We start from the raw sequence: 25,571 nt of genomic DNA, 5'->3' as shown, positions 1-25,571 counted from the left end.
AGGATATAAACTAGCCTGTAATCAATTCACAAAGGAGGTTAGGGAAGCTCAGGCAGATTCAGCAAAGAATACAAAAAAAAAAAAAAAAAATAAGCAGCAAAGACTTCTTTACTTATATTAACAGTAGAAGGAATGGATTGAATCACATTGGTCCGCATGATGTTGATGGTTTAATTGTTGTTGATCCTGCTTAGGTTGCTAACAAACTGAATAGATATTTTGCATCTACATTCTTACATGAGGAATTCTTTAGGGAAGGGGATGCTGGGAGCTAAATGCTTGTGTGATGTGGAAGAGAAATTGTTGAAGCTAAATGTTAAAAAAAGCATCTGGGGTGAATAAGATCTATCCAGTCATAGAGGAAACAGCATATCCAATCCAATCATAGAGGAATCTTTGGATTCAGAGGAAGTCCCTACGGACTGGAGATGTGTGAATGTATCCCAATTAACAAATGGAGATCAGAAGGTTACATGAGTAATTATAGACCTATTAGCTTAACTTTTGTTCTTGGAAAAATAATGGAGTCACTGGTTAAAGAAGTAATGCAGGACTCTCTAGACAGGAATGCAATTATACTGAAGTCTCAGCATGGATTTGTTCAAGGGTGATATTTTCGAACCAATATTATTGGACACTATGATGCAATAACAAAGGAACTGGATGAAAAAAATAATTTTGATATCATAAACTTCAATTCCAGAAAAGCTTTTGATATTGTTGCACATAAATTTAAGGCATTAAGGGCATATTACTGCCTTGGATAAAGGGATGGTTCAGTGAGTGAAGGATGAAAGTGGTTGTTAATAGACACTTCTCTTCATAGACTAATGTTATTTTGTGGAGTTCCCCAGGATTCAGTGCTGAGCCCATTGTTATTTTCTACATTTATTAATAATATTGATGAAGGCCAGGGCCACACCAGGCTATATAGCCATTCTGGTGCAACTTTCTTATTCCACCCCTATCCTCCCAGTCATTTTTCTTATATCAATTTTTTTTTTTTTTTTTTTTTTGAGAATTTAAAAAAAAAAAATTCCAAAATACAGTAATATATAATTTTATATTTTAAACACAAAATAACATATATTATGATACATCAAGTAAATATGTTAAGAATAAAATAAAATACATTTATTTTACTTTGGCTGCAGACTAAAATAAAAACTTAAAATAAAGACTATATAAAAACTTAAAATAAAAATGTAAATAATATAAATAATAATATTTTATTATTATTATTTTCAATAACAAAACATTATATAAATTTAACATGTCTTGCTTTGGCTGTAGAAAAATTAGTCATAATATTTTTTATATCTAAAGAATCATAAATATCACTTTCTACAGATATTATTGCCAAATTATTTAATCTTCATTGATGCATTGATGAATGGAGATAATTTTTTATTAATTTTAATTTCTAAAAAGAGCCCTCACCACTAGCTACTGATACGGGCATTGTTAACATTATTCTTAATGAAATAAATATATTAGGAAGTAGAGTGGGTTAAATTATTTTTGAATATAAATCAGGGAAGGCTTAAGGCACGATTGAGCGGTTCCCCCGAACAGGGCGCCAAAATTTAGGGGACGCAAAATGCCCCAAAGATTCACTGATTTGCTGTAGATTTCAAGTCGGAGTGGGCACACCAAAAAAAAAATCTCGCACAGGGTGCTGATAGACCTGGGACTGCTTCTGCTTAAAATGTATTATTGAGTCTGATTCATGGACATAAAATTTTGAAAAATTTGTGTTTCATTTGCAAGATCAACAGCAATCTTTTTGACATTCCTCACTGGTGGCATCTTATAACTGTAATTCAAAATCAATTTGAACAATGTTTTAAAATTTCATCTTTTGACATTTTACTTAGCTCGCTAAAACATTATTATTATAAACCACAAGCTGTTCAGAACGTTCATCTGTTGCGTTTCTTGTGGTATCTAAAAATAAGAAGTTTATTTTGAAATTATCTTTTGGTGTTGGCACAAATTCATCTCCAGATTCATAATCAAATAGTTTTTTATGTTTCCTTCCAATTCTTAAGTTTTCTTTTGGAAAATCAATGTCAATTTGCAATGAGTTAGCAATTTTTGCTGCATTTTCAAGTACACGTACAAAATGCTCATATGTTTTAAAATTTATGATTGTGTTCTTTAATTTTTTTTTAAAATCTGTTAGTGATGTTAATATATCTGATTGTATATTTTGTAATAATTTGCTTACAAAATTTACATTAGAAAATGTCAAACCAAATAATAGTCAAGTACACAAATTTAAAAGATCTAATTTTATTTGACAATGACTGAGACTGGTGTTTTGTTTTTAAATTGAATTTATTATCACAATCCAAATATATTTCATAAAGAGCATCATCAATTTGTTGTAGATTGTATACTAGAGTTATAGCATCAGTTCAACTTTCCCAACACGTGTCTGACAAAGGTTCCAACAAAAGATTTGAAACTTTGTTTTTTAATATTGCCCACCGTTTAGTACTACTAGAAAAAAAATTATGAAGTTCCCGTATAATTTCAAAAAAAATCAATTGTCCCAAAAGATATTTTTGCTGCATCATTCACCACTAAATTCAAAGTATGGGCAGTGCAAGATTTGAAAAAGGCTCTTGGGTTTATATCTAAAATTTTTTTCCCAAAGACAGTTATGTTTTCCTTTCATATTGGCCCCATTGTCATAGCCTTGCCCATGCATATTTTGAATATTAATGTTATATTTTTACATAAATTTCTAAAATGAATGTAGTTAGCCTACTACCAGTCGTATTTTCAATTTCACAGATACCTAAAAATGCCACTACCAGTCATATTTTCAATTTCACAGAAACCTAAAAGTGTTCCCGAATTCCAATTTTTTGTGTTTCATCATTATAAATTACAAATTTTAAACCAATTGTCAATTGTTCCTGATGACTGGCATCAGGTGTGCAATCTAAAATCAAAGAATAATATTTAGTTTCCTGTAACTTATCTAAAATGTTTGTCCTTATACTATTTCCCATTATATTTAAAATATCATTTTGAATTTTGTCTCCTAAATAATGCAGCATGTGAAGTTTATCCATCTGAATATGTTAGATGTATATGCTAGAGTACTGTATACAGGTCTGGAGGCCTCATTTCAAGAAGGATGTAGAGATGCTGGAACGAGTACAGAGAAGGGCAACAAGATTAGTGAATGGAACAAAGTGGTGCTCTTACGAAGAAAGGCTTAAGTTTTGCAAATTACAGTGTCTAGGGACTAGGCACCAGTGAGGTGATTTGATAGAGGTGTATAAAGCCTTGAATGGTTTGAACATGCTCAATGCTGATGGGATTCTTCCTCTTGCTCAGAATAATCACCTAAGAGGGCATAAATTCAAATTGAGAAAAAACAGATGTAGGATAGACGTGAGGAAATTTACCCTTAGCCAGCGGGTGGTCAGTTGGTGGAATAGACTTCCATCCCTTGTCGTGGAAGTTGATAGCCTAAATAAGTTTAAGGCTCAGCTGGACAGGTATTTCGAACGAACAGAGGGGTGAAGTGGAAGTGGTTATTTTTTATTTATTTATTTATTTTTATTTTTTTGGCTGATGCTGCATAAGCTTGCTTTCTTGCATCAAATGCCTCTACTAATGCTAATGTGTTCTGATAAAGTGGAATGAAATGTGGCAATCATTTGTATTAATTTAAAAAAGGTTTCCATTATTGTTATCGAATAATTTTGAATTAGTACCCCTTAAAACCAAATTGTTTTGCCAAATATTGAATGCAGAGAACAATTCTCTTTAATACTGATTGCCATCTTATTTTTTCTTGATTTGTCAGACTTTAGTGATGTGCATCTACTGTATTTTGTAATTCTAAGTTTTTACACAAATTAATTAATTTGTTAGTGCCTTCAGCATGCATATTGCTTTGTTCATGAATATTCAAATGTCTTGTTAAATGTTGCCAATCTTTGAATCCACCATTTACAAGTGGAACTGAAACAGTACTATTTAAAAATTAATTACAATATAACAAAAGACAGCATTTTGCGAAATCAATACAGTAACCGATTATGAAAGTTGTAATTGTCACTGTATTGTAATTTTTTAATGTAATTCAATATAAAGTTTCTTCTATTGTTATCTTTATCTTGTTGGAAAATCAACTTTTTTAATGTTCTGGTTTGTTTTCAACTAACTACTTTACTTATTTATTTATAATATGTGGACATTTACTGGTCTACCATAGTGATAATTAGTAGATCTTGAAACAACATATGATACTATTCTCTAACATGAACATAATTTGCTCACTTGCACCTAGTGTTTTCTTGGAATTGGAATGTCAACATCTTGGACAAGGTGGACAGGTGATAATTTACGTGTTTCAGTTTCTTCATGAATAGTAGTAAAGTTAGAGGAAATCGAAGTCAGTGGACCTGGCTGTGGCTGGATGTCTAGAAACCTGGTAATCGAACTTGTTTTTTTATTTTTTTTATTTGGTTTCTTTTTATTGTTTTTTTTTTTATTTGGTTTCTTTTTATTATTTTTTTTCTTTTTCTCTATTCATAATCAGAGTCGCTTCCTTCTGTCAGACATCTGAGAAATATTTTTTTTAAAAAAAGTTTTAAATTTAAAATTCATTATTTCTTAATATAAAATATGACAAAACACATCCTTCGATACATTGAACTTTTAGTCTCTTTAGTCTTTGTCCTCTCTTTTAGTGTTTACAGAACATTGGTCTTTATCCCCTCTTAGTCTCTGCCGCCCTGATGTGGTACATCACTTGCACCACCAGATTGGTGCAGCTCTGAGTACTGCAAATGGGCTGCAATCGCAGTTGAATTTTGACATTGACAAATGCAAGATACTGCATGAGGGTAGCAGTAACCTTGCTGCTACCCACATGCAGTACTAATGTAACCACAGATTAATGTACCAACTGTGTGGAACTACACTCAGGATAGTGGAGAATGAAAAAGATCTGGGGGTAATTGTGCAGTTAGATATGAAGTTCTGTGAGCAGTGCAGACAGGCGCTGCCAAGACAGCTCATGGGGTTTGATCAATGATATACAGGAACTTTTCTAGCAGGGATAATGAGACGATTATCCCATTGTACAACATAACAATAAAGCTGTATCTTGAGTACTGCATACAGGTGTGGAAGACTGAATGCAGTACTTAAGACTCAAAATTCATTTTAGGAAGGATGTAAATCTGCTGGAACAGATGTAGAGAAGAGCAATGAGATTGGTAAAAGGAACAAAAAGGTAGTCTTACCAAAGAGGGTTTCAATTTTGAAAACTTAAGCATCGAGCCTAGGCACCTGTGAGGAGATCTGACTGAGGTGTTTAAGGGCTTGAATGGATTGAGTAAGCTCAGTGCTGGTGGCATTCTTCCTCTTGCTCAGATTACACACATGCGCTGACATAAATTCAAATTGAGGGAGGATAGTTGATGGATAGATGTGCAGAAGTTTGTTTTCAGCCAGTGGCAGTTGATTGTTGGAACAAACTTTCATCTGTTGTTTTTGAAAGGGATAGTTTGAATAAATTCAAACTAGACTAATTATTGGAGAGGATGGACACGTGAGATGGGATGGTTCTCCCTCCCATTGCTATTGCTTTATAAGCTTGCTTGGCGAAGGTAAAGAAAGCCAACACGAGAACGACGAGAAATGCCGAATAACTTACATGGAAAATTAGTTTCCTGATACGGCATTCTAGCGCTGCTCACAGGTAGGCGTGGCAAACGATGTGGTGCGTGAACACAACACATGATAACATTGGGTTAGTATCATTTTAGAAGCACTAATGGTAACTTGCCCTAATGAACGCTTTCCATAATGGTGAAAAAAGGTCAGGTTACCTCCACTTGAATCCCATGGGAGCTTGAACCCCTCCCGAAGTGGAGGGGGTAACCTAACCTTTTTTCTTTAGAATCAATCACAGTCATATTTAGAAATACATTCATAAAAAAAATAATTTTTTTTATGACTATTTTTATTTTCTTGTTCAATAATATGCCCGAATGGTGAAAAAAGGTCAGGTTACCTCCACTTGAATCCCATGGGAGCTTGAACCCTGTCCCGAAATGGAGGGGGTAACCTAACCTTTTTTTTTTTTTTTTAAAATCATGTGGAATAGCGTGTAAATTGTTTATTAACAAAATATTATTATTATTTTTTTTTTATCATTGTACTATATATATATAGAATCTTTCTTTCTTTTCTTATATTATTTCTTTCCTAACCTAACGTTTAAGGTTAGGTCACTAAATATAAGGAAACCGTTTCTATTATTTCCTAACCTACCATTTAAGTTCAGATTACGTAATGTAACGAAAAATAAAGAAACCGTTTCCTTTTTTTCTTAACCAAACCTAAATCAACAGTATAGTAAAAACACTCATGAACTCCAAAAAAATCTGCATTCTTTACTCATAAATATACATTATAATGCCAACTAATACTACACAATAGCTTGTCCTCTGTCGCACCCACCACCAATCATTTCATCGTTTGCCATGCCTACCTGTCAATCAATTGACCCCAGGGACTCACATCTGGTGAGTATGGGCTTGGCAAACCCAGGGTCCTGAGCTGGATATCATCATTCTTCTCTTTCTTGGTGATTCCTTTCTACTTCTGACACTCTCTCTCTCTCTCTCTCTCTCTCTTTCTCTCTCTTTCTCTCTCTCAGGGTAACTCAGGGAATTTTTTTTTTTTTTTTTTTTTTGGCTGGTGCAGCATAAGCCTCAGGCTTCCTTGCATCATATGGCTAATAATAATAATAATAATAATAATATCCTTCTCGATTTCGGCTCCAAACTGATAACACCTACCGTCTGTTTACTGAGCGAGCAGCACTAGAGTCCGGTGTTGGGAAACTAATTTTCCGCATAAGTTATCCGATGTTTCTCGTCGTTCTTGTGTTGGCTTTCTTTACCTTAGCCACTTGCTTTCTTGCATCAATTCTACTTTGGATTTCAGGAAAGTGTTTGATTCTGTTACACATAAAAGACTGATGTACAAATTGAAGCAGTGTGACATTAAGAAAAAGTTACTGTTATGGTTGAGGGGAAGAAGACAGAGGGTGTTTATCAGTGAACACTGCTCTTTGTGGACTAATGTTATTAGTGGAGTCCCCCAAGGTTTGGTGCTGGACCCATCGTTGTTTTCTCGATTTATTTAATGATATTGACGAAGGTCTATCAGGCTTAATGTCTATGTTTGCAGATAATGCAAAGCTTGGCAGGATTGTTAATGTCAGTGTTACTGCAGCAAGATCTAGAAATATTAGACAGATGGACTGAGAAATGGCAATTGAAGTTTAATATTGACAAATGTGAAGTACTGCATATGGGCAGTAGTAATCCCAGAGTAACATACTATCTGGGTGGTACTACACTCAAGGTAGTGGAAAATGAAAAATACCTGGGTGTAATTCTCAGTCAGATATGTAGTTCTCTGAACAGGGCAGAGAGGCTGCCAGGACAGCTCATAGGGTTTTGTCAATGATATACTAAAAATTTTGTTAGTAGGGATAAGGAGAAGAAAAATGCATGGGATACATACAAATTAATGGGTGACATGGAAGCCTATGATAGATATAAGTTGGTCTGTAACCAAGTCACAAAGGAGATTAGGCAGGCAAAGGCAGACTACGAAAAATCCTTGGCAAAGGATGCAAAGAAAAACAGAAAAGAGTTCTTTACATATTTAAACTCGAGAAGGAAAGGGATGAATCAGATTGGTCCACTGGATATTGATGGTTCAACAGTTGAGGATCCTGCTCAGGTGGCTAACAATCTAAACGAGTATTTTGCATCTACATTCACGCATGAGGAGTTATTCAGGAAGGAGAATGATGTAGGTAAAGTAAACATTGGCAGTGAGCTGGATGATTTTGTAATAACTGAGAGGAAAGTGGAGGAGAGATTGTTGAGGATAAACATAAAAAAGGCACCTGGGGTGGATGGGATCTATCCAGTTATATTAAAGGAGGCAGCAAAGGAAGTAAGCAAACCCCTAGCCATAATTATGAGAGCTTCTTTGGACTCAGGGGAGGTACCCATAGACTGGAGATGTGCAAATGTAACCCCAATTCACAAAGGAGGATCAAAGGCTGACACAAGTAATTATAGACCTGTTAGTTTAACTTCTGTTCCAGGTAAATTAATGGAGGCACTGGTTAAAGAAGCACTGCAGGATCATCTAGACAAGAATTCAGTTATAGCTCAGACTCAGCATGGTTTTGTTAAGGGCAGGTCTTGCCTGACCAATTTGATTGGATACTATGATGTAGTCACAAAAGAACTGGATGCAGGGAATAACTTTGATATTATATATTTGGATCTTAGAAAGGCTTTTGATACTGTTGCACATGGAAGACTGCTGCACAAATTGGAGCAGTGTGGCATTGGAGGCAAATTGCTGCTATGGATAAGGGGATGGTTGAGTGGCAGAAGACAGAGAGTGGTAATCAATGGACACTGCTCAATGTGGACTAATGTTCTTAGTGGAGTTCCTCAGGGTTCAGTGTTGGGTCCGTTGTTGTTTTCGGTGTTTATGAATGATATTGATGATGGGATATCAAGTTTAATGTCCAAGTTTGCAGATGATACAAAGGTTGGCAGGGTTGTTAAGGACACTACTGACGCTGTGCTGCTGCAACAGCATCTGGAAAGGTTGAACAGATGGGCTGAGAGGTGGCAAATGAAGTTTAACATTGACAAATGTAAAGTACTACATATGGGAAAAAGTAACCCGAGAGCAACGTATCAACTCTGCGGTACCACACTGACAGTGGTGGAGAATGAAAATGACCTGGGGGTAATTGTGCAGGCAGATATGAAGTTCTCTGAGCAGTGCAGACGAGCTGCAAGAGTAGCTCATGGTGTCTTGTCAATGATATACAGGAATTTTTCTAGCAGGGATAAGGAGGTGATTATTCCCTTGTACAAGGCAATGGTTAGGCCACATCTTGAGTACTGTATACAGGTCTGGAGGCCTCATTTCAAGAAGGATGTAGAGCTGCTGGAACGGGTACAGAGAAGGGCAACAAGATTAGTGAATGGAACAAAGGATTGCTCTTACGAAGAAAGGCTTAAGTTTTGCAAATTACAGAGTCTGGAGACTAGGCACCGGCGAGGTGATCTGATAGAGGTGTATAATGCTTTGAATGGTTTGAGCATGCTCAATGCCAATGGGATTCTTCATCTTGCTCAGAATAATCACCTCAGAGGGCATAAATTCAAATTGAGGAAGGACGGATGTCGGATAGATGTGCGGAAATTTGCCTTTGGCCAGCGGGTGGTTGGTTGGTGGAACCGACTTCCATCACTTGTTGTTGAAGTTGATAGCCTAAACAAATTTAAAGCTCAACTGGACAGGTATTTCGAACGAACGGAGGGGTAAAATGGGAGTGGGTTTTTTTTTTTTTTTTTTTTTTTTTGGCTGATGCTGAATAAGCTTGCTTTCTTGCATCATATGCCTCTACTAATGCTAATGCTAATGATTATCCTATTGTATAAGGCAATGGTCAGGCCACACCTTGAGTACTGCATATAGGTCTGGAGGCCTAATTTTAGGAATGATGAATTGCTAGAACAGGTACAAAGAATTGGAATGAGATTGGTGAGGGGAATGCTTTTACTAAGTAATCTTCAGTTCTTCAAATTGCGGCATCTGGAGACTAGGCATCTGCAAGGTAAGTTCAAGATGATTTGATTGAGGTGTTTAAGGCATTGAATGAATCGAGCAAGGTTCAGTCCATTCAAAAGAGATGATGGGATTCTTTCTCTTGCCTAGACTATTCACATGAGGAGGCATAAATTCAAATTGAGGAAGAATGGTTTCAGAATAGGTGTGCAGAAGTTTGCCTTTAGCCAGCAGGTGGTGGTTGATTGCTGGAACAAATTTCCATCTGTTGTTGTGGTTTTCAAGGAAAAACTAGATGAACTACTGGAGGTGATAGCTAGGTGAAATGGGAAAGTTTTTTTTTTGGTTGATGTTATTTGTTTTTTGGTTTTTAGGAGCATTAGTAACTAAGGCCATATTGCTCTGGGAATTTGCGGTGGTCATTCCCTGACCTTTCTGCATCCTCCGTTGGTGGTGACAGGCTTGAACCCTGGTCTAATCAAGAAGCGTGTGCTATGCACTGCTGCTCCTTCCCACCTGGCTACGGAGCGATGTCATTTGAGGTTGTTTTTTTTTTTGCATCATTTGCCACTACTAATACTAATCTTTCTAAGTTTTCCTATTTAACTTACAAATAATATTTCTGTATTTTTACTATAATAAAATAAAATGCAGTAGCTATTTTGGAGAATAATGAAAAGCCAAGCATTTCAATCTTCTTCTTCTTTAATGCTGCCGAATGGCGTTTGCGACTTCGTTTTGATATTGTTCTCTGTCTAGAGCTGCGTGTAGAATTTGTGCTGTTGTCATGTGAAGCCAGGTGTTGATGTTATCTAGCCATGCCATTTTCGGTCTGCCTGGGCGTTTCTTGCCTTCGATCTTTCCCTCCAGGATGAGTGGTAGTAGGTGATATTTTTGTTGGTTCCTAGCGATGTGACCTAGGTATTTGCATTTCCTGCTGATGATGGTTTTGAGCAGGTCCCGTTCCGTGTGCATGTCCTGCAGGACCTGTGCATTGGTTATCTTGGCTGTCTACGGAATTTTCAGCATTCTTCGGTAGAGCCACATTTCGAAGGCCTGGAGCTTTTTTGTAGTGGCTGATGTTAGAGTCCAGGTTTCTACACCGTAGAGCAGTATTGGCCAGATGTAGCGTTTCAATGTGCGTAATTTGAGCATGATGTTCAAGCTTCTGTCGGTGAGGAGGGTTCTCCATTTGGTGAATGCCTGCCTGGCTTGTTCAATTCTGCTTTTGATTTCGGCCTCATGGTTCAGCTGGTCATCAATGAGTACTCCGAGATACTTGAAGCAGTGTATTTGCTCTAATTTTTCGTTGTTTAGTTTGATCGTGATTTTGCTTGTAGTCCTGCTGACCTTCATCTCCTTTGTTTTCTTTTTGTTGATTCGTAGCCCCCATGCTTGGCTTTCTATGTCCACTTCGTTCAAGATGGTCTGTAAATCTTGTTCTGAATCCGCTATTAGTGCTGTGTCATTGGCATATCTTAAGTTATTGATGTAGTGTCCGTTAACTTTTATGCCGATGTTCTTGTCAGCCAGTGTTTGGTTGAAGATCATTTCCGAATAGATGTTAAAAAGAATGGGAGATAATGGACAGCCTTGCCGGACGCCTTTTTTTATTGGAATTGGGTCTGTCAGATCGTTGTCATAGCGAAGCCGGGCTGTTTGATTCCAGTAGAGAGTTGTAATAAAGTTGATATCATTGTTTTCAAGCCCAAGTTTTCTCAGTCGGTCAATTAGGCGGTCGTGGTCTACTGAATCGCTTAAGGTCTACTGAAAGGCTTAAGTTTTGCAAATTACAGAGTCTGGAGACTAGGCACCGGCGAGGTGATCTGATAGAGGTGTATAATGCTTTGAATGGTTTGAGCATGCTCAATGCCAATGGGATTCTTCATCTTGCTCAGAATAATCACCTCAGAGGGCATAAATTCAAATTGAGGAAGGACGGATGTCGGATAGATGGCTTTCTCGTAGTCAATAAAACATATATACACGTCTTTTTGATGTTCATAGCACCTTTGTAGCAATATTTGTAAACAAAAAATTGCTTCTCTGGTGCCTAGTCCCCTGCAGAATCCGAACTGTGTGTTTCCTAGTGCACTGCATAGAACAAATGAATAGAGTGAACAAATGAATTTCTAGAATGAATAGAGATAATTCTCAAATGTTTTTCAGTACAACTTCATGTGTCACTTCTACATTGACAATTGCTGTCCTTATTTACTGTGTGTGTGTGTAAGAAGTAGTACAGGAAGTACAATGAAATATCTGAAAATTATCTGTATTCTTTCTAGAAATTAAAGATGGATTTCACTCTACTCAGGTTGAAGCACTTAGATTTTCACCATTCTACATTTCATTCTACCACTGTGCAGTTTTTTGTAACATATGATAATGACTGATATGATTATGTGGTGATGAAGTGATTATTACAACGTATACTGTAATAAAGTGTTAAAGGCAAATAAAACTATTTATTTTATTGTTTTACTTTATCACTATACTTTATACTTTATCACTTTTAATTATATCACATGAATACTTATTATTTTTAAAATGTTATTGTCTGTTTTATTTGTGTTTAGTTTAGTCAAGGAACTTAGACACTGAATAATGCTAACCATGCCCCCCTAACTCCAATTTCCTTTGGGGCTTTGGTATTGCCAATTGTAGTGGGTTTCAAAAATGTAACTAATGATGGTATATCAAGCTTAATGTCCAAGTTTGCAGATGATACAAAGGTTGCTTAATTTGCTGGTTAAGCACAAAATAAATGTTAAAAACCACAAATAATTAGCATTAGCAGACGCATATGATGCAAAAAAGCAAGCTTATGCAACATCAGCCAAAAAAAAAAAAAAAAAAAACACTCCCATTTCACCCCTACATTCATTCCAAATACCTGTCCAGTTTAGCCTTAAATTTATTTAGGCTTTCAACCTCCACAACAAAGGCTGGAAGTCTGTTCGACCAACCAACTACCCTCTGGCTAAAGGCAAACTTCCGCACATCTATCCTACATCTGTCTTTCCTCAATTTGAATTTATGCCCTCTCAGATGATTATTCTGAGCAAGAGGAAGAATCCCATCAGCATTGAGTATGCTCAAATCATTCAAGGCTTTATACACCTCAATCAGATAACCTCGCAGGTGCCTAGTCTCCAGACACTGTAATTTGCAAAACTTAAACCTTTCTTCGTAAGAGCAACCCTTTGGTCCATTCACTAATCTTGTTGCCCTTCTCTGTACTTGTTCCAGCAGCTCTACATCTTTCTTGAAATGAGGCCTCCAGACCTGTATACAGTACTCAAGGTGTGGCCTGACCATTGCCTTATACAAGGGGATAATCACCTCCTTATCCCTGCTAGAAAAATTCCTGTATATCGTTGACAAGACACCATGAGCTACTCTTGCAGACTGTCCGCACTGCTCAGAAAACTTCATGTTTGTTTGTTATTTGGTTTTTAGGAGCATTAGCAACTATGGCCATATTGCTCTGGGGATATGCGGTGGTTATTCCCTGACCTTTCCGCATCCTCCGTAATTGGTGGTCACGGGATCGAACCCTGGTCTAATCAAGAAGGGTGTGCTATGCACTGCCACTCCTGCCCACCTGGCTACGGAGGCACCAAGAAAACTTCATATCTGCCAGCCCAATTACCCCCAGGTCCTTTTCGTTCTCTACCGCTGTCAGTGTAGTACCACAGAGTTGATACGTTACTCTGGGGTTATTGTTTCCCATAAGTAGTACTTTCCATTTGTCAATGTTAAACTTCATTTGCCACCTCTCGGCCCATCTGCTCAACTTTTCTAGATCTTTTTGCAGCAGCAGCGTACTATCAATAGTGTCCTTAACAACCCTGCCAACCTTTGTTTCATCTGCAAACTTGGACATTAAGCTTGATATACCATCATCAGTATCATTTATAAATACAGAAAACAACAATGGACCCAACACTGAACCCTGACGGACTCCACTAATAACATTAGTCCACAATGAGCAGTGTCCAATGATTACCACTCTCTGTCTTCTCCCGCTCAACTATCCCGTTATCCATAGCAGCAATTTGCCTCCAATGCCATACTGCTCCAATTTGTTCAGCAGTCTTCAATGTGCAACAGTATCAATAGACTTTCTAAGATCCAAATATATAATATCAAAGTTATTCCCTGCATCCAGTTCTTTTGTGACCACATCATAGTATCCAATCAAATTGGTCAAGCAAGACTTTCCCTTAACAAAACCATGCTGTGTCCAAGCTATAAGTGAAGTCTTGTCTAGATGATCCTCTTGTCTAGATAATTGTTAAACATGGAAAGATATGGCAACACATCCCCATGCAAAAGTCATATTACAATTCAAAAAAATAAATAAATAAAATTTATGATTGTTGCTTATTGTGGCTTCTGAATTCTTATTAATAACTTTGCTCCATTTTTCAGAAACCTAGGAAAGTCTGGATTAAAAATTTCTAATCTTGGACTTGGTAAGTATTAATGTCTGAAGATCTGACTAAATTTGTGATAGCAATAAGTTTACAATAATGTATGAGCCATATATTATTACTTAAGAATTTACCATTATGCTATTGAGTGCATATTTTATACTGAATAAGAAGGCATTATTTCATATAATACAATTAAAATCAGTGACTTCAAAAAAGCAAAAAAAAAAAAGTAATAATAATAAATAATTTCCAAAAAGTGATAAACCACAGATGTAGTAGAAGAATGTGATGCAAGAAAGCAAACTAATGTAGCAACAGCCAAAAAAAAAAAAAAAAAAAAAATTAAAAATTTTTAAAAATAAAACGATTTCACACATCCATTCCCTCTAAGAGTTTGTCCAGTTCCTCCTTGAATTTATTTAAGCTATCGACTCCCACAACATCAGATGGAAGTTTGGTCCAGCAATCAACTACCCATGGGCTAAAGGCAAATTTCTGCACATCTATTCTACAACTGTCTTTCCTCAATTTGAATTGCCCCCTCAGATTCATAATCTGAGCAAGAGAAAGGATCCCATCAGAATTGAGCCTGCTCAACCCATTCAAGGCCTTATACACCTCAGTCAGATCACCTCACAGGTGCCAAGTATCCAGATACTGCAATTTGCAGAACTTAAGCCTTTCTTGGTATGAGGATCTCTTTGTTCCCTTCACCAGTTTTGTAGCCCTTCTCTGTACTCATCCTGGCAACTCTACATCTTTCCTAAAATGAAGCCTCCAGACCTGTATGCAGTATTTAAGGCATGGCCTGACCATTTCTTTATACAAGGGATAATGATCTTTTCCCTACTAGCAAAATTCCTGTATATCATTGACAACACCCCATGACCTGCTCTGGCAGCCTGTCTGCACTGTCCAGAAAACATCATATCTCACTGCATGATTACTTCCAGGTCTTTTTCATTTTCTACCACTCATCAGAGACATGGTGTAACACAGATATAAGTAATGCAGAACTAGAATTTGGGGAGTACAACTCTACAGAAAGGATAGACAGGATAGGAAGGGAGGAGGGGTTATGCTATTAGTTAAGAAACACATAAAATCCAAGGAAGTGAACCCAGTCGACATAGCTGGAGAGTGCAGTGTCGAGTCAGTTTGGTGTGACATAAGCATTGAGAGATCAAAATTGAGAGTAGGAGTGTGCTATAGGCCTAATGACTCTGATGAGTATAATAAGAAACTGTACAGGGAAATAGAGTGGGCCACTAAATCAGAGAGACTTAAATTGGAGGATTTGAATTTCCCAGATATTGACTGGAATTTGTGGGTTGGTCACTCACACACTAGCAAGGCTTTTGTGGATTTATTGGATTGTTTTCTACATCAGCATGTTTGGGAAGTAACTAGAGGGAGTAATATATTTGATCTGATTATCCGTAGTGATTCTTCATGCATTAAGAATCTGCAGATAAAGGAACCACTAGGTGGCAGTGATCACAGTTTGCTGAAGTAGGATTTACTCAAAGAGGTAACGACCATCAGGGATAAAGGGAAGGGTTTTTGCTTTCGTAAAGGCAACTATGATGAACTGAGATAGTATTTAAATTCTATACAGTGGGACCAACTGATGATGTTACCAACAGCAAATTCAAAATGGGAAGCATTCAAAGAACTTATCTTGGAAGCTCCTAGGTTTTACATACCAACTAAAAAATATTGTTGAAGGCTTAGGCCTAAATGGATGTCAGATGAACTAATGAGACATATTGCAGATTAGAGAAATGCATGGGATACATATAAATTAATGGGTGACATGGAAGCCTATGATAGATATAAGCTGGTCTGTAGCCAAGTCAAGAAGGAGATTAGGCAGGCAAAGGCAGATTATGAGAAATCCTTGGCAAAGAATGCAAAGAAAAACAGAAAAGAGTTCTTCACTTATGTAAACTCTAGAATGAAGGGGATGAATCAGATTGGTCCACTTGATATCGATGGTTCAACTGTTGATGATCCTGCTCAGGTAGCTAACCAACTAAATCAATATTTTGCATCTACATTCACACATGAGGAGTTATTCAGGAAGGGGAATGCCATAGATGAAGTATACACTGGCATTGAGCTAGATGATCTTGTAATAATTGAGAGTAAAGTGGAGGAGAAATGGTTGAAGATAAATACAAGAAAGGCACCTGGGGTGGATGGGATCTATCCAGTTATATTAAAGGAGGCAGCAAAGGAAGTAAGCAATCCGTTAGCCGTAATTATGAGAGTTTCCTTGGACTCCGGGGAGGTACCCACAGACTGGAGAAGTGCAAATGTAACCCCAATTCACAAAGGAGGATCAAAGGCTGACACAAGTAATTATAGACCTGTGAGTTTAACTTCTGTTCCAGGAAAATTAATGGAAGCACTGGTTAAAGAAGCACTGCAGGATCATCTTGACAAGAATTCAGTTATAGCTCAGACACAGCATGGTTTTGTTAAAGGAAGGTCTTGCCTGACCAATTTGATTAGATACTATGATGTAGTCACAAAAGAATTGGATGCAAGGAATAACTTTGATATTATACAGGGTGTTTCAGTTAAACGTTTCAGAACTTCTAAGAGGGGTAGGGTACATCCTGACAACTCGAAATCATATAGCAATGTGGGGTCGGAAATGCTTTCCTGAAGCGGTGTTGTACACAGAAGCACCATAAAGAAAAGAGACCGTAAGCGAGAAATCGTTTTAATAATACATGAAAAGAAGCAAAAGGTACATGGATTAAAGTAAGTGTTCGAAGTTTCTTCCACGGGCTACAATGCACGCCTCACATCTCGGACGCATGGACATCCGAACATTCTGGAATACTCCAGGCGAATTTCGAATTTCTTCGGCAGCTACTGCGATTCTTGCAACCAGCTCCTCCACATTGTCAACAGGGGTGTCATAAACTAGCGATTTCATATGACCCCAGAAATAAAAATCAAGACATGATAGGTCGGGTGACCGAGCAGGCCAACGCACGGGACCACCACGTCCGATCCACTGTTGATCAAATGTGACATCCAGGTAGTTACGAACATCTCCGCTATAATGGGCAGGGGCTCCATCGTGTTGGAACCACATTGTCTGTTGCTTCGATGCAGAAATCTGTTCATCTCTCAAAAGTTGTGGCAATACTTGCTGCAGAAAGATCAAGTAGATAGGTCCGGTTAGACGACACAGTAACAGGTAAGGTCCAATGAGGTGATCTCCCATAATACCGGCCCATACATTGACCGAAAATCAAATCTGTGCTGCACGACGTCGTATTGCATGCGGGTTCTCAATCGCCCAGATATGGTCGTTATGCGTGTTGAAAATTCCTTCCCTTGTGAAGGATGCCTCATCGGAAAACAACACTTCAGCAGGAAAAAGGGGATTTGTAGCACATTTTCCAAGGTACCACTGTGCGAAAGCAATACGAGGTGCATAATCCTCCGGTTGCTGTGTCTGGACACGCTGCACGTGAAACAGATGCATGTCTTGTTCTCGGAGAATCCTTCAGACGCTGCAATGGGAAACCCCGACTGCGTTTGCTAGACTTCGTGTACTCGTTCTTAGATTCCCCTGTACATGCTGCAGCACATTCTGTTCGATGGCTGGAGTCCGTGCTGTTCTTACCCTGTCCCTGTCAGCTCTTTCAAATGAACCTCTCTCAGCTAACCTCTGGTGCAGTCTTGCAAAGAAATTATGACTGGGAATACGCCTCGTCGGATATCGTTCCGCGTACAAATGCTGTGCTGCTGGCCCACTACAATTTGCAGCCCCGTACACCAAATGCATATCGGCTAACTCTGCGTTCGTGTAATCATCCATCCTACTAACTTGGCGTTCTTGTGGGAAATTAAGATTCCCTGCACTAAAGCTCGAAATTTTCGATTCTGCCCATTGGTATATGATTTCGAGTTGTCAGGATGTACCTTACCCCGCTTAGAAGTTCTGAAACGTTTACCTGAAACACCCTGTATATTTGGATCTTAGAAAGGCTTTTGATACTGTTGCACATGGAAGACTGCTGCACAAATTGGAGCAGTGTGGCATTGGTGGCAAATTGTTGCTATGGATAAAGGGATGGTTGAGTGGCAGAAGACAGTTATTGTTTGGTTTTTAGGAGCATTAGCAACTAAGGCCATATTGCTCGGGGATATGCGGTGATCATTTCCTGACCTTTCCGCATCCTCCGTATTTGGTGGTGACGGGCTCGAACCCCGGTCTAATCAGGAAGTGTGTGCTGCTCCTTCCCACCTGGCTACGGAGATGCCGCAGAAGACAGAGAGTGGTAATTAATGGACACTGCTCATCGCGGACTAATGTTATTAGTGGAGTCCCTCAGGGTTCAGTGTTGGGTCCATTGTTTATTTCTGTATTTATAAATAATATTGATGATGGTATATCAAGCTTAATGCCCAGGTTTGCAGAAGACATGAAGGTTGGCAGTGTTGTTAAGGACGCTACTGACGCTATGCTGCTGCAACAGGATCTGGAAAGGTTGAGCAGATGGGCTGAGAGATGGCAAATGAAGTTTAACATTGACAAATGTAAAGTACTACATATGGGAAACACCAACCCCAGAGCAACATATCAACTCTGTGGTACTGCACTGACAGTGGTAGAGAATGAAAAGGAGCTGGGGTAATTGTGCAGGCAGATATGAAGTTCTCTGAGCAGTGCAGACGGGCTGCAAGAGTAGCTCATGGTGTCTTATCAATGATACACAGGAATTTTTCTAGCAGGGATAGGGAGGTGATTATTCCCTTGTATAAGGCAATGGTCAGGGCGCACCTTGAGTACTGTATACAGGTCTGGAGGCCTCATTTCAAGAAGGATATAGAGATGCTGGAACGAGTACAGAGAAGAGCAACAAGGTTAGTGAACGGAACGAAGGGTTGCTCTTACGAAGAAAGGCTTAAGTTTTGCAAATTACAGTGCCTGGAGACTAGGCACCGGGGGTGAAGTGGAAGGATGGTTTTTTTTTTTTTTTTTTGTTTTTGGCTGATGCTTCATAAGCTTGCTTTCTTGTATCTTATGCCTCTACTAATGCTAAGTGTAGAACCACACAGTTGGTACATTTCTCTGGGGATACTTCTACCCACATGCAGTACATTGCATTTTTTCAATGTTAAACTTCTGTTACCACTTCTCAGCCCATCTGCCCAACTTTTCTAGATCCTGTTGCAGTAGCACACTGCCATTATTGTCATTAACAACCCTACCAATCTTAGTATCATCTGCAAACTTGGATATTAAGCCTGATGTACCTTCATAAATATCATTGATAAATATACAAAACAATAGTGGGCCCAACACTGATCCGTGGGGGACACCACTAATAACTATAGTCCATGAAGAGCAGCGTCCATTGATTACTACACTCTGTCTTCTTCCACTCAACTATCCTTTTATCCATTGTAGCAACTTGCCCTTAATACCATACTGCACCAATTTGTACAGTAGTCTTCTGTGCACAACATTATCAAAAACCTTCCCTGAAATCCAAGTATATGATATCAAAATTATTTTTTGCATCCAGTTCTTTGTAACCACATCATAATATCCAATCAAATTGGTTAAACAAGACTTCCCCTTAAAAATACCCATGCTGTGTCTTAACTATAACTGCAGTCTTGTCTAGATGATCCTGCAGTGCTTCTTTAACTAGTGACTATATAATTTTCTCCAGAACAGAAGTAAAACTAACAGGTTTGTAATTACTCGCCTCACCCTTTGATCCCCCTTTGTGAATTGGGGATACGTTTGCACATCTCCAGTCTGTCAGGACTCCCCTGAGTCCAAGGATGCTCTCATAATTATGGCTAAGGGTTTGTTTACTTCCTTTACTGCCTCCTTTAATATAACTGGATAGATCCCATCCACCCCGGGTACCTTTCTTATGTTTAACTTCAAGAATTCCTTCCCTTCTGTCCTCCATTTTCCTACAGAATTCCTCATTTGGCATTAGCAAGGGCACATGATGCAAGAAAGGAAGCTTATATAGCATCAGCCAAAAAAAAAAAAAAAAAAAAAAAAAGCACACACACCACCTTCTCATTTCACTCGTCCACCTGTCCTAATGTTTGTCTAGTTCTGCCTTGAATCTGTTTAAGCTATCAACTTCTACAATGACAGATGGAAGTTTGTTCAAGAAATTAACCACCCACTGGCTAAAGGCAAATTTCTGCACATCTATTCTACAACTGTCCTTCCTCAATTTGAATTAATGTCTCTTTAAGTTTGTAATCTGAGCAAATGGAAGAATCCCATTAGAATTCAGCATGGTCAACCCATTGAAAGCCTTACACACCTCAATCAGATCCTGTCCCAGGTGCCTAGTCTCCAGCTACTGCAATTTGCAGACCTTAAGTCTCTCTTAGTAAGAGGATCCTTTCATTCCCCTCAACAATCTTATTGGCCTTCTCTGTACATGCTCAAGGAAATCTACATACTTTCTAAAATGAGGTCTGCAGACCTCATTTTATGAATGCCATCAATGCTGATGGGATTCTTCCTCTTGCTCAGAATAATCGCCTGGGAGGGCATAAATTCAAAGTGAGGAAAGACGGTCGTAGGATAGATGTGCGGAAGTTTGCCTTCAGCCAGCGAGTATTTGATTGCCCGAACAAACTTCCATCTGTTGTTGTAAAAGTTGACAGCTGAAATAGATTCAAAGCAGAACTATACAAACATTTGGTGCGAGTGGATGGGTGAAATGAGAAGCTTTTTTTTTTTTTTTTTTTGGGCTGATGCTATATAAGCTTGCTTTCTTGCATCATGTGGGTTTGCTAATGCTAAAAGGAAATAATTCTCCGACTGTTCTGAGAACTGGCTTTTAAGATTTTTTTTTTTTTGAGTCAAATGCCACTTTCCTTATGCTATTTTAATTAAAACAGGAACTATGTATGCCTAGTCTGTAACACTCCAGTGCTGTTGATGTAACTTCCAAATTAGGGCAAACATGTGGTATGGTATAATGAGCAGTGTTGCAGCATAAACTATCTTGAATCTAGATAATTGAATGTCATTCTACATGATTTGCATAGATAGCATGTATAATTTCAAACTGTTGTACTTCCCTCTACAAGGTCATTTGAAGAAGTTTTAAGCTGCAACACTAATTAAAAAAAAATGTAGTGTTCATGCTTTTTTCAATTACTTGATGCAGTCATTGCCTTGAATAACACAATAGCTGTAATGCAACCATGAAGGCTGCTCTGCAAAAATTTTTTTTCCCCCAAATTGATGATCTCTTTTTTGATAGCAAGGAAATAATTCCCATTCACAAGAAATTTGTTCCATAGTGAATATGCACAAGTTTGTATTTTTGGGTTAAAAGAGTTCACCAAATAAGGCCATAGTTTCAAGAAAAAGGGAGCTGGTTCCTGTTGCTTGATAATGCTAAAAGCTCCTTGATAATCATAACACTGCACTGATTCTGCTGATTTATCTCTTCTGAACTGCTACTTGTTTTCCAAAATCAAATACATACTGACTGAAAAGACAATGATTTGGTGAAGTAGAGGGTATTAAAAGAAACGTGGCACTCAGTTCAAATGCATTTAAAAAATGTTGCCAGCATCTCTACGAGAGATTATCACAGGTGTGCTGGTGCTCAAGGTGATTACTTTGAAAAATATTAAAAGCACTTTTCATTCTAACATCTGCTTTTATTTATTTATTTTTTTTAATTGACACAGTTCTGGAACTTAATTGCCAAACCTTGTAAATAATCTAGCCTCACCATGACTAATAAAAAGATAGGTTAGCACCAACCAAAGGGTTGGGTTAGATTAGGTTTGCTTTAACATATTCTCTTTCTTCCAGAAATTGTATAACCCTCTTAAAGTGGATTATTCCATTAGATTTCTTTGTACATGAAACTATTTCACTTGATGGCATTATTTCATCATGTAATATTTGAGTACTACTGCATCATACTATATTTGCAGATTTACATCATTCTCCTTTGGAAGCTATATAACAGATGTTTTTATATCATCCTGTGTATAAAAGCATCCACCTGCTATTAATTCTGAAGAAGAAAAACTAATTATTATTCTTGATAAGGAGGACTTCTAGTCAATATATTTCCAAAAAATGTTGGCTGTAATCAGTCTTCTGTGTTGAGAATTCTTAAAAGAAGCATGAGACCATAAAAGCATTTTTTTTTTATTTTTGTAAATATGAATGTAAAAATAAATTTATTTTTACATTCAAAACAAATTTTTAATGAATTCAAAAAAATTTAAATATATAAAAAAAAAATGGCTAAGGTAAAGAAAGCCAACACGAGAACAACGAGAAATGTCGGATAACTTACGCAGAAAATTAGTTTCCTGATACCAGACTAGCGCTGCTTGCTCGGTAAACAGACGGTGGGTGTTATCGGTCTGGAGCCAAAATCGAGAAGGATATATTGATTGGCGGGTAGGCGTGGAAAACGATGACATGATTGGTGGTGGGGATGACAAGCTACTGTGTAATCATTGGTTGGCATTATTGTGTATTTATGAGTAAAAAATGGTGCATAATAGTTTTGTGATGAACGATAAAAGGTAATAGCAGCAATGAATCTTTTAAAGATGGAATAAATTTTTAAGGAACATAAAACGTTGGTTCATTTTTTGATGAAAACTAAATAAAAGTTTTGTTCCATTCATTTTTATGTTCTTCATTATGTTTTTTTCTCATTATTAAAAGCAGATTTTTGGAGTTCATGAGTATTTTTACTATATTGTTGTTTTAGGTTTGGTTATGAAAAAAGGAAAAGGTTTCTTTATTTTTCGTTGTATTTCGTAACCTGATCTTTTTTCACCATTAGGGCATATTATTGAACAAGAAAATAATAATACAGTCATAAAAAAATTTATTTTTTTATGAATGTATTTCTAAATATGACTGTGATTCTAAAGAAAGAAGGTTAGGTTACCCCCTCCACTACGGGAGGGGTTCAAGCTCTCATGGGATTCAAGTGGAGGTAACCTGATCTTTTTTCACCATTATGGAAAGTGCTCATTAGGGCAAGTTACTGTTAGTGCTTCTGAGGGCTGCTAAACTGATGTTATCATATGTTGTGTTTGCGCACCTAATCAGCACATCGTTTGTCATGCCTACCTGTCAATCAGTATATCATTCTTGACTTTGCTCCAGACCGATAACACCTGCCGTCTGTTTACCGAGCAAGCAGTGCTAGAGTGCCATATTGGGAAACTAATTTTCCGCGTAAGTTATCCGACTTTTCTCGCCGTTCTCGTATTGGCTTTCTTTACCTTGCCAAATAAATTTTTGCAAAGCAGTTATGAACTGTAAAAGCTTGAATGATGTTATTGTTTGTTTGTTATTTGGTTTTTAGGAGCATTAGCAACTAAGGCCATATTGCTCCGGGATATGCGGTGGTCATTCCCTGACCTTTCCGCACCATCCATATTTGGTGGTGACGGGCTCGAACCCCGGTCTAAGCTTGAATGAAAACATTGGAACAATGTAATGAGTGACATATACAAATATGCACAAGCATCCCTCATCCTTTATTCTCATCGTATAGCATTCTTTGATAACATATTTTTTTCATAGAATTGCTTAAGTATACTAATTGCAGTATAAGAATTTAATTACAACATTGTCATAATTGATTTTATGTACATTAGCATTATTAATTTCTGAATAATTTATGTAATGATAAAATTATAATAAATTGATTATTTTATAATTCAAACAATGTTAAAATTCATTTAAAGTATGTAAATGAGGGCATAAAATATACAGACAGGACTTACATATCTATTCAATATATACTACACTGCACTGGAATTGAAAGAAGTAATTATTTTAAAAGCACATTTGACAGAACACCAAGGCTTTCTGAGAAAAATCGTTGCCTTTGCAGCTAGTGTTATCGAAGGCTTTATTATTTTTCAGTTTTTTATGGTAAAATGTCAACAAACTGAAATGGACAGAAAACCAGGAATAATGCAATATAATCAAATTGATATTAAGAAAGTAATACCACACATCCAGTGGAAACAGTAACCAGATTTTAATAAGTAAGTTAAGTTAAGATAATACAAGTAGCTTTCAGTAATGAATTTCAAGTAACGAACCCCTTCTTCAGCAAGGGAAAATAAACGCATACAGAATACTAACAAAATAGAATAAAATAAATATTAAATGAGCTGTGCATGCTCAGATGACCGCGAGATTGTGCAAATATTCATTCACTAGATCAGTGCTCATCAACAATGAGCACTAGATCAGTGCTCATTGTTGATGCACAGACGTGTATGGCATTGCTCCCAGCGTTTGTAGAGTTTCAAAATTGTTGATTCCAAGATTGGGTGTAGCCTTTGTACCCTTGCAGCGATTTAAGTCTTTTGGACAGCTTGATATATTTAACGATTCTAACCAAAACGGTAGTGTTGGGATTGGTCAGTTACCTCATAATCGCGTCTGGGGTTAAGGTCATGAGTTGACCAGAAATGTTCCGTGATTGCAGTGTTCAGTGTCACTTAGGCAAATTGATCTATCATGTTCTTATTTCATGTTCATATTTTGTTAGTATTCTGTATGTATTTATTTTCACTTGCTGAAAAATTGGTTCGTTACCCTGAAAGCTACTCGTATTATCTTAACTTACTATTGTAGTTTTAAATGTTTTTCACCAACCTTATGTAGAAATAAAACACAAAGAAAACGAAAACTGGAATCTTGATAACTATGTATTTATAATAAGTTATATTTGTCTGTATTTACAATAAATTATATTAACTTTACAATTAAAATATATGAAATATACATATAAAATATACATTAAAATATACTGGGTTAAGAACAATAAAATACATTAAAATATACTAAATTAAAATCGATAAAACCAAAGCTTTCGAAGGCTCCTGCCTTCTTCTTCAGCGGTATTTTCTTTGTTCTGCGGTGCGTCTTTAAATACCAGCAGGTTCACGGTATTCATCACGTGTTTCATTCCCACGTGTTCCGTTCTCTTGTGTTACGGAATCGGAAGTGGCTCGAGAGTGGGTCATGTGGAACCGTTCATCCCTTCTGAGGATAGTAGCCTCAAAGAGGGGATGGATCCACATTCCTCTATCTCTATTAATGTTCGCTGTGGAACAGATCCGCAAACTCTCAAGCCACTTCCGGTCCCAGAACTTATTCGCCCGATCGGTGATGATAGCCTCGTCCGGGGAGATGTGGTGCTGCCTCTCCCAAAAATGCTCGGCCACGGCGGACTTACCATAGTCCGCACTTCTTATTGCCTTAGTGTGCTCCCCCAGACGGTCTTTGAGACGGCGTTTTGTTTCCCCTACATTACACTCCCCACAATCTGGGCATCTAATACTGTATACGACCCCACTTGCATTCTCTTTTTGAATGGGGTCCTTTACTCGTGACACGATTGTGTGCAGCCTCCGCCCCGGAAGCTGCATACAACGCGTCTG

The 25,571-nt window shown here is 37.6% G+C and overlaps 1 protein-coding gene across 1 annotated transcript in view; it reads left to right on the top strand.

The window, feature by feature from the left end:
• Positions 1-25,571, top strand: part of LOC150085306 (voltage-gated potassium channel subunit beta-2-like) — a 355,409-nt gene that overhangs the window by 180,054 nt on the left and 149,784 nt on the right. Inside the window, exon 4 of the mRNA XM_090373139.1 lies at positions 14,095-14,138. Coding sequence (XP_090229265.1) covers positions 14,095-14,138 — 44 coding nt within the window. The remainder of the gene's footprint in view (positions 1-14,094; positions 14,139-25,571) is intronic.

This window comes from Mastigoproctus giganteus, chromosome 5, assembly GCF_048544385.1.
Source record: "Mastigoproctus giganteus isolate SK-2022 chromosome 5, ASM4854438v1, whole genome shotgun sequence".
In the NCBI taxonomy this organism is placed as follows: domain Eukaryota; kingdom Metazoa; phylum Arthropoda; class Arachnida; order Uropygi; family Thelyphonidae; genus Mastigoproctus; species Mastigoproctus giganteus.
Note: the sequence above shows the minus strand (reverse complement) of the source record. Positions and strands in the feature narration are given on the sequence as shown.